At 40.5% G+C, this 13813-nt stretch overlaps 1 protein-coding gene across 1 annotated transcript; it reads left to right on the top strand.

Moving 5' to 3' along the window:
* The first annotated feature begins 237 nt into the window (after positions 1-237).
* On the top strand, positions 238-9116 carry LOC144634189 (uncharacterized). Its single transcript, XM_078493089.1, has 7 exons — positions 238-675; positions 2419-3108; positions 3673-3847; positions 4540-4640; positions 4786-4867; positions 6110-6255; positions 8129-9116. Exons 1-7 carry the CDS (start codon positions 574-576, stop codon positions 8423-8425), a joined length of 1593 nt encoding a protein of 530 aa, XP_078349215.1. The 5' UTR covers positions 238-573; the 3' UTR covers positions 8426-9116.
* The last annotated feature ends 4697 nt before the right edge of the window (positions 9117-13813 follow it).

The following is a 13813-nucleotide window of genomic DNA, read 5'->3' as shown; positions in this document are numbered from 1 at the left end:
CACGGACCCCCCCCCCCCCCCCACCTCGGCTCCCTCTTCACGCTACCCTAGCGTTCCCCTACTTTGGAGCGTTGTCCAGGATACACCAGGACATGGAGTTGGAGTTTGCACCCCTACTGTACTACAAGCTATACAACCGTAATTTATGTTGCCGTTAAAAGCCTTTTCGCGCGAGATTTTTTAAACCAATCACCGACCTTAGAAAAGCAAAGCCGGATTACTTTCGACATCAAACTACATGAAAACCACTCTATTTTTCAACATTTTTACAGTAAAGCGTCAAGCCAGGAGTAATTAACAAGCACTTCCCGTTATTTATCTAGTCTTTACTTCGAGAATCAATTACCCCAACCCTTTTGATTTTACTGTGCAACAAAAGCTCCCTTGACTCTCTCTTCGCCCTCTAACGCCATGCCAACGCTCTTTCAGTTGAGTTAGTCACGCAATCTCGCAGATTGCATGACGAGAGCTGGAAAGGGACTGGAAACTACGAGCAAGTCGGCCATCTTTGCAGGTCTTTTCGGGTTTCTTGTGGCGTGGATTTTTCTTGCTAGCTTGCGTTGCAGTTAGGTGATGGCTTTCAGAAGCAAGTACTATGTTCCAATACCAGATAACATTTCGTGGCCACAGTATGTGTTTCAGAACTTTGATAAATACGGAGACAGCAAGGCAGTGGTAAGCTACAAAATTTGCATAACACAACACGCCATCGCCCCCTTAATTATTTTGTGTCTTGTGTTGATGACTTTAATAATAGCAACAATCAAAGTTCCCTCGTGTCTCATTCGGTCTTATATTTTGCCTTGTTCCGTAAATATAATTACAGTGTAAGGCTGCTTTTTCAGAGGCTTTGAACTAAATTGCTCTAGACAGTGGTCATTTGATGATGAATTATACCACACAGTATGACCATGATTGTAGTTTAGCCTATATAACCTAAATAGTACTCCTGTTAGCCTAAGATAGCTTAGGTAACTTGCATTTGGAGTTCGGGGCTGGCATTGGTTATCTACTGAGAATTATTCCAATGTGAACTCTCCTGGGTTATTTTCAGGGGTCTCCCAGCCTCGTTCCCAGGCCAATTATTATTTTTGCACTATGCCACAGGCAGCCCAAGCGCACTATGTGAATTATTCATAAAGTATAAGCGAACGTGACCCTTACCTTTGAGCACTGGCTGGTGGTGTTCCACTTCGTTTATAGTGGAACACCACCAGCCAGCGCTAACTCACCGAAAACGCTTCAAAATGGCCTAAGAAGCGGGCGAACGACAAAGAATACAACAAGGCAATAAGGTTAGTCGATTTTATTAGCAGAACATTACATATTATTCCTTTTAAAACAAAATCGTTGAGTTCCCATACAAACCCTTATAAATCGCATCTTTGTAACACAACACCGCTCAAAGGTAAGGGTCACGTTCGCTTATACTTTATGAATAATTCACATAGTGCGCTTGGGCCGCCTGTGACTATGCTAGTAAGTCAGTAAGTAAGTAAGTAGGACTTTATTTAACGAGGGTGACACCTGACAGTAATCAAACTGATAAACTTGTGGCCCTCACAAAAATATAACAATAACGGAAATATAACAATGTTAAAAACTTTAAAAATAGATTGAGATGAAACTATGTACAACATTAAATACATTAAGACAATTAAGAATTTAAATTACATGAATGATTGCATATGGATTTGATTATTTAAAATTTGTTTAAAAAGAGAACGCTTAAAATAATTAACACTTGGGCTCCGTTTTAAGTCCGCGCTAAGTGAGTTCCATTCTTTGATTGTCCTTACACTAAATGTCTTGCCACCTTCAGTATTCCTCTTATATCCTCCGCTAGTGAGCGGAGGAGGCTTGAAACTGACTACGATAGTGCTCAGATCCAAGCAAATGAGTTCTATTCAGGGGACCTCGTTCTATTGAACTCAAGCTCAAGCAAACTCGAGTTCTAGGCGAATACTCCCGACAAGCTTGGGTGGGTAACGTCATATCCAAACCTCCCAGGGACAGCTAGGGATGAGACTGGGGGGTCTCCCAGATGTAGATCGAAACTCCTAGTCTCCTGTATGGTTTACTGAATCTCCCGGGTATAAAGGAAAGTGCTTGAAATACATTTTTTTCAGAATTTTTTTGGCCAATTTTGGGAAAATCTGTTGACACTTTTTTGTGGTTGAATAGGTGAAGGCTGTGAAGCTCTTTTTTTTTTTACTCCAGTTTTTGGGGCCAAGGAGAGGCATGTTGTCATTAAATTTCCTGTCATCTGCCAGATATCAAATTTTTTAGGCTTGCATCTCTGTAATGGGTTGAACCAGGTTGACTTTTCTATAAAAAGGGTACCTCTCAAACAGGAAAACCCAATGTAACCTTTTCTGATCAGTCTGATATTCTGCAAATTTATTTTGTGTTTTTCAGAGTGACCCATCTACTGGAAGTTTTTACTCCTTTAAACAGCTCAAAATACTGACCAGAAACTTTGCTTCTGCCTTGGTCAAACAAGGATTAAGGAAAGGTGATGTTCTAGCTATCTATCTTCCTAATGGTATCCAATATCCTGTTGTATACTACGGAGCCTTGTTTCTTGGAATTACCATCACGACAATCAACCCTCAGTATGGAGTAGAAGAGCTTGCATATCAGCTTCGGGATGCTGGGGCTAAGTACTTGATCACAGACAGGGAACATCTTGCTAATGCACAAAGGGCAGCGTTACAAGTTGGTATTGTTGCTACATTCACTGTTGGAAAAGTGAAAGGTTTTGTGTCAGTTGAGGAGTTGGTTCAAGATGATGGTTCAAGATTTCCAAATGATGCGAATATCAGTCCCAAGGAAGACGTTGCTGTTTTGCTTTATTCCAGTGGTACGACAGGGTTACCTAAGGGTTGTATGCTCACACACTACAACCTGATTGCACTGGCGTGTATTATCGGACATGACAGTTTCTTTAATTTGAGTTTGCACTCTGTAGTATTAACAGTTTTACCACTATTTCATGGCTATGGGCAAACTGTTATGATGGGGATGGCTTTGTGCAAGGGTGCAGAACTTGTCATTTTACGGCAATTTGAGCCAAACATATTTCTACAAACATTGGAAGATTACAAGGTATATCTTTGTCAATAGTTAAGGGGGTTATATGTAAATTTAAAGCCAGTCAAACTTAATGTGACTTATCCTAGGGATTGCACCTAAACCAAGGGACCTAAACCAAGGGAGGAGGGGGGAGTCTCCTATGTAAAGCTTTTGGTGATCATCAGAAATTTAAGAGGCTGAAATGCCTAAATGGGGCCTAAAATGCTTATATCAGTTCAAGTCTACCAGGTGCATTGTTCTGCTTGGTTTCTGCAGCATATTACAGTAAGAAGTAAACCTATGTAAGTATAATATTTATTGTTTGCAGTTTTTAAGTTAACCTTGTTCTGCCATGGCTTTTTGTTTGGAGCTTGCAGTTTAAGTGAGGGGAGGTGGTGGTGGGCCATTATCCCCCCCCCCCCACACCCCCGTACTTACACACTCATCACTGCCACAACTGCTGCCGTAATCTTCAAAAGTATTTATGCTGTGGCAGTGAAACTTGCATGGTCATTTATCCAAAGTTGTTTATTTTTAGTGGCGATCACATGCCCTTTATGGCACATTACAACGAAGGTTGTTTTGAATTTCATTCAGGTGACAGTTGCCCCAGTTGTTCCTCCAGTAATTCTGTTCCTGGCAAAGCACCCAATGGTCAATGATTATAAATTAAGCTCCTTGATGGATGTGATTACTGGCGGAGCCCCAGTAGGAGAAGAGCTACTGACAGCTTTGAAAAAACGGTTACCTCACATCAAATATGTCAGGCAAGGTAATGCAGAGCTAATGGTCTTTAGAGAATCTTATGTCATGTTGAAAATTTAATTTCCCAGTTTGTTGTTTTCCTGATTTTTCAAATCCCATTCTCCCAATTTTATTGTTTATGTGTTTGTGATTCCCAGTCCCAGTGACCCGATTCCCATTCTCCCAGTAAAAACTTGCCCAAATCCAAGTCCTCATTTTACTCATTCAGGACCCTCCTCAGAATAATAATTCTTTAAGGTAAATTGGGTATTAATGGAAGAAAAATAAACAAGGATGGCAAGCCTGGGGAAGTTTAAGACAGTTTGCAAACGACAACCTTGAAAAATTGGAAATGATCCTGGGTTCTTTTGCATGAAGCGACTAGGAGTATCTCACTGGATGGGATGCTAGTCCATGCCAGTCCTTTGTTGGGTTACCCTCCCCCATCATTACTTTGCTTGTACGCATTTATACACCTGGGTGGAGAGAGGCTCTATGAGAGTAAAGTGTTTTGCCCAAGAACACAACAAAGGGCTTGAGCCCGGACGGCTCACTGAATCCGGAGTCCAGTGCGCTTACCATTAGGCCACATTAATGTCTCCCATAACCTCACATAAAACATAAACATAAAAACTTTATTTATCCTCGAATGTTCCATTTCCTCATTGTTGTCCACTTATTACCAGTTTGACTGAATGCTGTTTCCTTTAAAATTTGCAGGATATGGTTTGACAGAGTGTGTGTCTGGAGCCCATGTGACTCCACTTGATGGAAACAAACCAAACTCTTGTGGTGTCCTTCTTCCAAATTTGGAATGCAAGGTATTTCATTGATGCAAAAGGTACTTCATTCTTGACTAATGAAACAGTTTATCTGTCTTCTGTCACTATCTGATACCTCTAACATATCCATTAATCCTCTACACATTATTATCCATGATGGGAATCGTAAATGTCTGATTGGCAGGTTGTCCATCAAGAGACCTTGGTACCATTAGGACCGCATGAAGACGGAGAGATCTGCATCCGAGGACCCACGGTCATGAAAGGTATCGTGTGTGTGTTGTGTGGGTGGTGGGGGGGGGGGGAGCTGCGTAGAAGGGGCAGGAACTTGGAAGTAAAGTGGTCAGGAATTGTATGGAAGTCAGGAGAAGAGAAGGCAGTAAGCGAGTTTCCTATTTTGGGGGGAACTAGGAGGAAGGGGCAGGGAGCTGGAAGTTAGGACCCCCGCCCCCCTGTAAAGGGACTTGCGGGGGAATTGAGAGTAACCACTACGAGAATGAACTGTAAACACAACTTTATACACACTTTAACTGTAAATGAGGAAATGCTGACAAAAACTGAAGAAGAAGGAAGACTCTCGTTCGCTCGACTGTTGCTCGCTCCATGTGCTGTCACGTGACTAATGTTTATCAGTCCCATAATTCCACTACACCCCTCATATTATTAACAATCATTTAGCAATTGGAGGTCAGTGATCATAAAATTATTGTACAAACATTAACTTTAATTACCTGAGCCTGCAGTTTTGGTCAGTGGTGTTGCTAAGCAACATGGCTTATCATATAGACTCTTGGTTTTTGTGTTTGTGTTATATTTTTAAACATGGCTTATACTCATGACGTCACACTGACTTGACATCTTTATTTTGATAGGAGAAACGTCTACAAGGGTTTCCAGAAAAATGCAGTAGACATGCTAAAAATCCTCCCATAACAAATTGCAATTCATCAACTGAGCTTGTTCACATTTATCATCAGACTTGGTCAAGTAACACGTTTTTCAACAAGCACACAGTCGAACCTCTACGTAGGGACACCTCTCTATTACGGACAATCTCTGATGTCCCAACAAAATTCTCATATATTTTCATTAGAAAAAATCTCCGTAATATGGACAACGGACACTACACTTCTGCCCTAAAAAAGCTTATAACGGAAACTTAAAACTTATTACGGACACTCCGGTGATCAGGCGACGATATTTTGTGTTCATAATTCAAAACCAACAACGTAACGCTTTATTCATCTTAGACGTTTTAAGATTTGTGCGTGGTGTTAATTTTCTACCTGCAGCATTACATTCCAGAACATTTCAAGTTACTAAATACTTTAAGCTGTCAATGAAGTCAAAAGTGATGTTATAGTGGTGACCTCTATAATACGGACACCTCTCTATTGCGGAAACTTTGCTCTGTCCCTTTAGTGTCAGTATTAGAGAGGATCAAGGATCAACTGTACTTTGAATCTCATATTTGATGGATATTTTCCTTTCCGATTTCATGCACGCAGGTTATCTAAACAATCCCAAGGCGACAGCTCAAACGATTGACCAGGAAGGCTGGGTACACACGGGAGACGCTGGACATTATGATGAAGAGGGATATCTTTACATTGTGGATCGCATAAAAGAGTTGATCAAATACAAAGGATTTCAGGTGGAAATAGCACTTAGCTTCTTACAGTGAAATACAAATGCAGGGCTGCAAATAATTTTTTTTCACTTGAAAGGACATACCGGTATGTCCCACAAAGACACCATCTTGGTTGGACAAAACAAAATTTTGGTTGGACATCACCAAAAACAGAAGGTTGAATTTTATTCATTGTTTCCGAAAAATGGTCTAGGATCAAAAAATTGTCCGGAGTGGACAACATGTCTGACCACACTTGGGATTTCGTCGGACATGAGCAAATTTTGGTCGGCCAATGTCCGATGACCTACTGTTATTTGCAGCCCTGCAGTTGTTAGCGATTTTGTACAGTGACCTCTCTCTAACGGACACCTATGTAAATGGTCCCTGTCGTTTTTTAGCCATTTTACTGTACTAAGGGACCGGTCATTATTTATGTAGAGGGGGGAGGGAAAAAAAGAAGGGGGGGTCAAGGCTATTTCAGAGTGGCAAGAGGGGGGGCTAAAATTTTTTATAAAGAAGTTTAGGGGGGGATAAGCAGTTTGAGGTGGGTAAAACAGTTAAATAGAACAGTGCAAACACCATATGTGAAACAGTGAGATGCTAAATTGTACAATTTTATGCTATTTCTATTGTTTTCTTTTGTTTAAACTCCACTATTATGTACAACTTTAGTGATTTGTATTTTACAGAAATACTGTTTTCACTCTAAACTCCATTGTTATCTTAAAATTAATTTTAGTTAATAAAGAAACCAGACCTTTATAATCTGCTTTAATATCTGGTTTGACTGAAATTATTTTCTTTTTACAAAATGATTATCACTGCAATAGCCCAAGAAGTAATAAAACATGATATTTATGACAACAAGAATTCAAAGTAATCCCTTTACAACTTTAGGAAAATCATTGGAAAGGAATTATATTTTGCATGGATATTACATTTGTGTTCACCATGAGAGCATAATTTGTAAAAACTACCACTTTTCCAAAGTTAAGGAGTTAATAATAGAGGTATGTTTACTATACACATAACTCATCCAAAAATTTGCCGTATTGCTGGACAAGTATCCATAGCAAAGAAGCCTTGTATTGGTTGACTAAGTGTTGATCCAGCCTTTTTGCATTAGAACAAGTGTACGTGCAATTAAGATTGTATGTAACATGCATTTAATAATAAATTACTTGAGGCATATAAAGGGAGATATGAGGTGGGGGGGGGGGTCATCACGTAAATATTGAATAAAGAAGGGGGGGTCACTTGCTACTTACATGGCCTGGAGGGGGGCCTTAGAGAAATTTTGATCTTTCCAACATATTTTTCCCTCCCCCCTCTACATAAATAATGACCGGTCCCTAAACTTCCTAGAAGACGGAGAACTCTCTAAGATGGAAAGCTGGGGAGAGAGTTGACTGTGTTGCATTGTAAATGTAAGATTGGGACCCATCAGTTTCTCTTCATCTTTTATAAGAAATTTTGTGTTGTGAATCAACACAAAATCATCCACAGAAGCTAGAATAATTTACTGAACATGATGAAAACAGGGGGGGGGGGGTCCAAATCCACTAAGGAGGGGGGTGGGGTCCAAATCCGAGGTGAAATCGGTGCTGATGTCGGGTTTTCGTAGCATGAAGGGACTAGAAGTATCTCTTTTCCCCTGGATGGGATGCTAGTCCATCGCAGGGTTACCCCAGCATTAATTTCCTCGATACCCATTTATACCCATTTATTTTGGAAGAAGGGCACTATGAAACTAAAGTGCCTTCACGAAGAACATGCACAACACAATGACTGGAAATGAACAGAAACAGTTGTATTTATCATGCGTTCTTTATTTTCTTACCAATAACCATCTCTGACAATAGCCGACTTATCATCGGTTCTTCGTACTTTTCAGGTTCCTCCGGCCGAGCTTGAAGCGCTATTGATTACCCACCCGAACATCGATGACGTGGCGGTGATCGGCGTCCCCGATCTTAAAGCCGGAGAACTGCCGAAGGCTTTCGTGGTAAGTCGTGGAGACGTTACACCCGACGATATCATTAAATTCGTGGCTGGACGAGTTGCTCCTCACAAAAGGCTCAGGGGTGGTGTGGAGTTTATTGACCAGATTCCAAAGTCACCCAGCGGGAAAATCTTACGACGCCATCTTCGAAACAGAGAGAAAGAAAGTCAGATGCGATCCAAGTTATGAGTGATCTACTGAACTCGTTTTCTTCTTTTGAAGGAAATAACTACTTCATTATCATCATCATCATTATAATCATCATCACCATCATCATCATCATCTTTTAGACTGAAATATTACAGCAATAATTATGATAAGGCGAGGAGACCTCCAAGAAACCACCAGGGTTATAGAGAAGGCCACCTCGGTTAGCAATATGTTAGTAATTTAATTGTGGATGTGCGGCTAAGTCAATTTAAACTCAATTCATTATTAATTCAGTCATTTTTTGTGTTTTGCTGCAGCCGCAATGGCTGCAAGCAAAACACATTGAGAGCTGAAGTTTGTGCCGTAAGTGCCGTAAGGTGTAAGTGCCGTAACAGAGGAGAAATCTGAACTACCGATGTCAATCAAATCCATGAACAAACAAAATCGAAACCAATGAACCGTAGCGCTGATCGCATTCGAAGTTACGGGCCAAAGTATTCGAACGCAAACCACGTTGGACACGTTGGAAAACAGAAAACCGATTTAAAAGTATATCGCATTGGGAAAGAAAACAAACTGTGGCGCGACCACTCCAGTTTTATGAGAAAATTATTCTGCAGTTTTCATCATTTACGAAAAGAGCGAAGACTTGGAACCTCGCCGAAGGTCATAAATATTTTCTCCAAAGGACCGGTTAGTGCACAGTTTGTAAACTTTCGCTTTGAAAATAAACTTTATACCCTCACCTTGTCTACACCGTCTACAGCATACTAGTACTGTATTAACTCTGAACTTCATATTTTAAAATAAAATGTATAAACGTGTAACTTGTCACGCAAAGACAGCTGGAAAGGAATATACCATGCTGGTAGGCTGCACCGCTAATTGTAGCTGTATTCGAGCTATATAAAAGACAGCTAGAAACGAATTAATACTAGTAACCAGGGGCGTAGCCAGCTTTCTGAAGAGTTGTAGGCCTGGCCGCTTCTAAAGGGAGGGCCGTAGGAGGGAGGGTTCGGGATTATGCTCCAGATAAAGGCCCTCAAAAGTGCAATTCGGCAGCACCTAAATTTTGGCATTTCATCGCCGAGAATAGGCCGGAAATTTTCATTCATTGTTAAATATATATAATGTTAAATATATATAAACGCACTTAATTAACGTCACTTACCTATCACTTGGCGAAATAAAGTTCTCGTGTTCGAGTATTAAGAGCACAGGTTTCCTACGGTCAAACATGTGTCGGTAAGAGTCCTTAAATGGATTTCGCTCATACTCTTACCATGGGTAGGCCTTAATATAAAATAAATCACAGTATACTTTGTTTGGCTAAATATCGATTTGTTTTCGAGAAAATCGATAATTCTAAAATCCAGCAAAATTGACGCTTTCGGAGCTCAAAATTTATGCCGAGTTTGTTAGCTTCGCGTCGAAAAATAAAGCACTCTGGAAGAAAAGTACCTATTTAATATCGAAGAATAACATCAAATTAGTACGTCGAAAGCAATTTCTGCTCTTAAAGTCCTTTTATTTACAAAATATAATTAAGTTTATTCGACACACTTTTGATTTAATTCAAAATAGGTCAAACTTATCGCTTTATTTAAGTATGAGCGAAGCGAAATAAATGGCCGAAAATTTGGTATTAGACAGATAAATGATTGTTCTTTTCGATACTAAAAGGATTTCCTGGAGAAATGATTTAGTGCGATGCTTTCAGATCTCAAAGTTGCTTAAAATTCGTTAATTTAACCGACCGTGACATTGTTGATCTTATCAACATTATGTAAACATTCCACGCAAAGGTTAATTTTCCCCATGTGAACTTCAACTGAGTAAAATAAAAACATAGACTTGCTTACCGTGGTGTTCGCTGATATGTTGTAAATCCTGTTTTCCTCATTTACGACAAAACCTAAGCCCTCGGCGAAGCTGTTATCCAATTTTCTTGACGCGCCATTTGTAACTGATTTCCACGTATTGAAGTGACAGTTCTTTTCCATGCATTCTTGAAAACAGTCCTGAGTCTTAACTGATCAGTGTAAACAGGAATACGAAGTACTTTGCTTTAAATCAACTTAAAGCTTAGCAGCAGTGGTAGATAAATCGATACGGTCGGCGAATCTTCGTTTCGAAAACCGCCATTTGAGATTTGTCACCCCTTTGTCCTGCGGTATGCAGATAATTAATTCACACTTGAGTAACTTCCGGCACATGAAATTGACAACCACCGTGACCAGATAGCACCCTCCTTTTCGAAATATTGGTCGAGGCACTATTTTTATCATTTTAACATAAGCTCTCAATGAAGAACTTTTGGGCTGAACTTGTAATAAAGTTCCACTTCAGTTAGCCACCGTTCGAGAGAGTTGTTAAATGGTTGCATGAAATCCGGGTGGAAAGTTCTTCTGCTGCGTTGCTTCGCTTTGTTTCATATTTTTTATCCAGTTCTTACCCTTGTTCAAATTCTTGTCCCTTCTTCAGTGGAAAATTTGAAACGACGTTAAAATCCCTATAAGACGGAGATCTCTTTTAGACGAACTGAGTTGGAGCCGGTCCCGAAGGTACCCGTTTCAGAGAGAGTTGGCTGTACACAAAGCCTTAGATGGCGTCGTTGGATCCGTCTCCCGTGAATGTCAGTTAAAAATATATATTCCGCTGTGTAGTCTAGCCTGTAAACAAGCTCTCCTTCTTTCTCCTGTGGAGGATTGGGCGAAATAAAAGCGGGAAGGAAAGGTGGGGAAGGGGTGGGGAAAAAAGGGACCATATATCATGTATATGCAGTTGTAATACCAGTCACGGTAAACAATTTATAATAAAACGCTGAACATTTATGACTGTATAAAAAATTATTGGTGTAAAAATTAAGGAAAGGGTGCTTTTCACTTCATTAGATTAAGCTAGGTGAAGAAAAGTACACGTAATCAGAAGTTTGTTATGGACTTCTGACGTGATGCCATATTTTGTATTTATTTCTGCAAAGTACAACAAAGCATTTATACCAAAGTAGCATTATTAAAAAAAAATGAGCATAATTACAGTTGAGCATTATATCGGACAAAAACCAAGCATTGTTAGAAGCATATATAACATTCCCTTTTTACCAGCGTAATTGGAAGGGCCTCTGGTATTCAGTTAGAAAGAACTTGCATTCAAAAGATACCGCGTTCTAGAAACAAGTCACCCCGTTTTGGCTGCTGATATTTTGGAACTTTTGTGTGTTCAAAATACCATATCTCGTTCTAGATATCGTCTGATATTGAAAATCCCGTTCTAGATCGGGAACCCAAAACCACGACCTCATTGGACGGCATAGAGCCGTTTTTGGGGAATACCCCAGCTTCGACAACTCCTTCCTAATAAAGTTCGCCTATTGAATTGAGAATTAAGGTGATTATAAAGTTATTACTTTATATCTCTTGTTGTTTGGAAACTTGAGTCGTATTATAATTATAACCGTCTTATTGCGGGCCCAAGAGAGGCCCGCAACCCTAATCTTGACAGTGACCAGCGGATTGCGTTTTACGCGTGCGCGCCACGTTAATAAAAAGCGAACAGAAAACGGAAGTTGAAAATTTTGTTCTTCCACTAAGAACGATCGGAATGCGAAAAATGTGTCAATCACGACAGTTTGTCGTAACACCGGAAGAGAAAATCTGTTCTCCAAAAACGATTGTCACATAAGATCTAGGCTTCTGTTACATGGAAGATTGCAAACATTACGGGTGTTGCTTTTGCGAAAATTTGCTCTGATTGTATCACGCATAAACCACGGCAAAGCGAATGATTCCAACAACGGTTATTCTCGAGAAATTCGTTATAACACTGAAAACATAGCGAGTTTATCGACCGAGGAAAATCACATCTCAATTCACACCGCGTGCTCGACTACAGTTCACTAAACTGTCAATCCGACAAAAAACAACTCTGACTGGTTCGCGGCCGGTTAGCGGCAATTAAGCGTGATTTATCATTAATCGCGCCACGTTAATAAAAGGCGAGCACAACATAGCGAGTTTACCGACTGAGAAAAATCACATCTCAATTCACACCGCGTGCTCGATTACACTTCCGCCAAAACGATAAAAACATGCATTCCTTGCGTGACGCGTTACTCGGGATAATTGTCTTTTGTCCATTTACGCACTCTCGTACCAGTACCTTTTCTAAGTGCGTCAAGGCCCGCACTTTCTAACCTGTGGTTACCACTAGTTTATGAAGGAATAGACTGCGGATAATATTTGAAACTTAAACCGTTTTCCCCTAATAGCTTCCAAATCAACTCAAAAACACACCGGAAAACAGGTTTAAAAACAAAATATTTATATAATGACTATGATATTTTTAAAACATTTGGGTTCCCTGACGGCGAGGCGCTTGTCCCTCCCCGCAAGCTCTGGCGGGGGGCACCTTCCCTTGTTTACGCCGGACCCCAACAGAATATATACATGGTCATATTTTTTAACATTCACGGAAGACGGATCCAACGATAACATCTTAGATTTTGCTTTCACCTGTTTTGCCTTGACCTAATCAGGAACTTGGACAAAGGTAAGAACAAAAAAAAACTATAAAGCGAAGCAACGCAACAGAAGAACCTTAGACCCGGGAGTTAAAAGCGCTGTCATGCAACTATTTAGCAACTTTCACAAACGGTAGCTACCTAAAGTGAAACTTAATTACATGTTCAGCCCAAAAGTTTTTCATTTAGAGCTTATATTAATATAGCAATAATATGGTGCCTCAACCAATACTATACCAAAACGCAGGGTGCTATCTGGGATCTGGTCACGGCGGTTGTCGATTTCATGTGCCGGAAGTTACGCAAGTGTGAAATACATTATCTGCACACCGCATGACAAAGGGCCGACAAATCTCAGTTTGCGAAAAGAAGATTTGCCGGCCGAATCGATTTATCAACCACTGCTACTGTCCGGAACGTTTCGGTCCGATTTTCGGATAGGATATGCCTTCTAATTACACGGATAGGATAGGCCTTCTGTTTACACGGGGCCGTTCTGGAACCGGTGCGGGACGGAACCAAAACTGGACCTGCTATTTTGCAGGTCAAGTTATGGAACCGTTCCGGACCGGTTCCAGAACCGTCCTGTGTAAACACATGGATCGGTGCCAAACGCTTCCGTGTAAACAGAGGCCGATCCGGTCCGGTCCAGTTCGGAACGGCTCCGGTCCGGTCCCGTGTAAACGTGGCCTAGCTGGTTAGAGTATAAAAATGACTGAAAAAAGGCAAGGACAGGACTAACACCAGGTGTCCGTCTTATAGAGATCTTCAATAAGGGAGAGTTGACTCTACAACTGTTTTGCCTTAGCCTAATCAAGAATTTGAACAAGGGTAAGAACTGGATAAAAAATATGCAGCAAAGCGAAGCAACGCAACAGAAGAACTTTCGACCCGGAAGTTAAAAG

Source organism: Oculina patagonica, chromosome 13 (assembly GCF_052425735.1).
Source record: "Oculina patagonica isolate OP01 chromosome 13, crgOcupat, whole genome shotgun sequence".
NCBI lineage: Eukaryota > Metazoa > Cnidaria > Anthozoa > Scleractinia > Oculinidae > Oculina > Oculina patagonica.
This window is presented reverse-complemented; position numbering and strand designations above follow the sequence as displayed.

Bases quoted from the DNA above. Each gene is read 5' to 3' on its own strand.
- LOC144634189 (XM_078493089.1), top strand. From the start codon at position 574: ATGGCTTTCAGAAGCAAGTACTATGTTCCAATACCAGATAACATTTCG. The intron at 4,641-4,785 runs GTATTTCATTGA...TCTGATTGGCAG, and splicing joins TTCCAAATTTGGAATGCAAG to GTTGTCCATCAAGAGACCTT. The intron at 6,256-8,128 runs GTGGAAATAGCA...CGTACTTTTCAG, and splicing joins TCAAATACAAAGGATTTCAG to GTTCCTCCGGCCGAGCTTGA.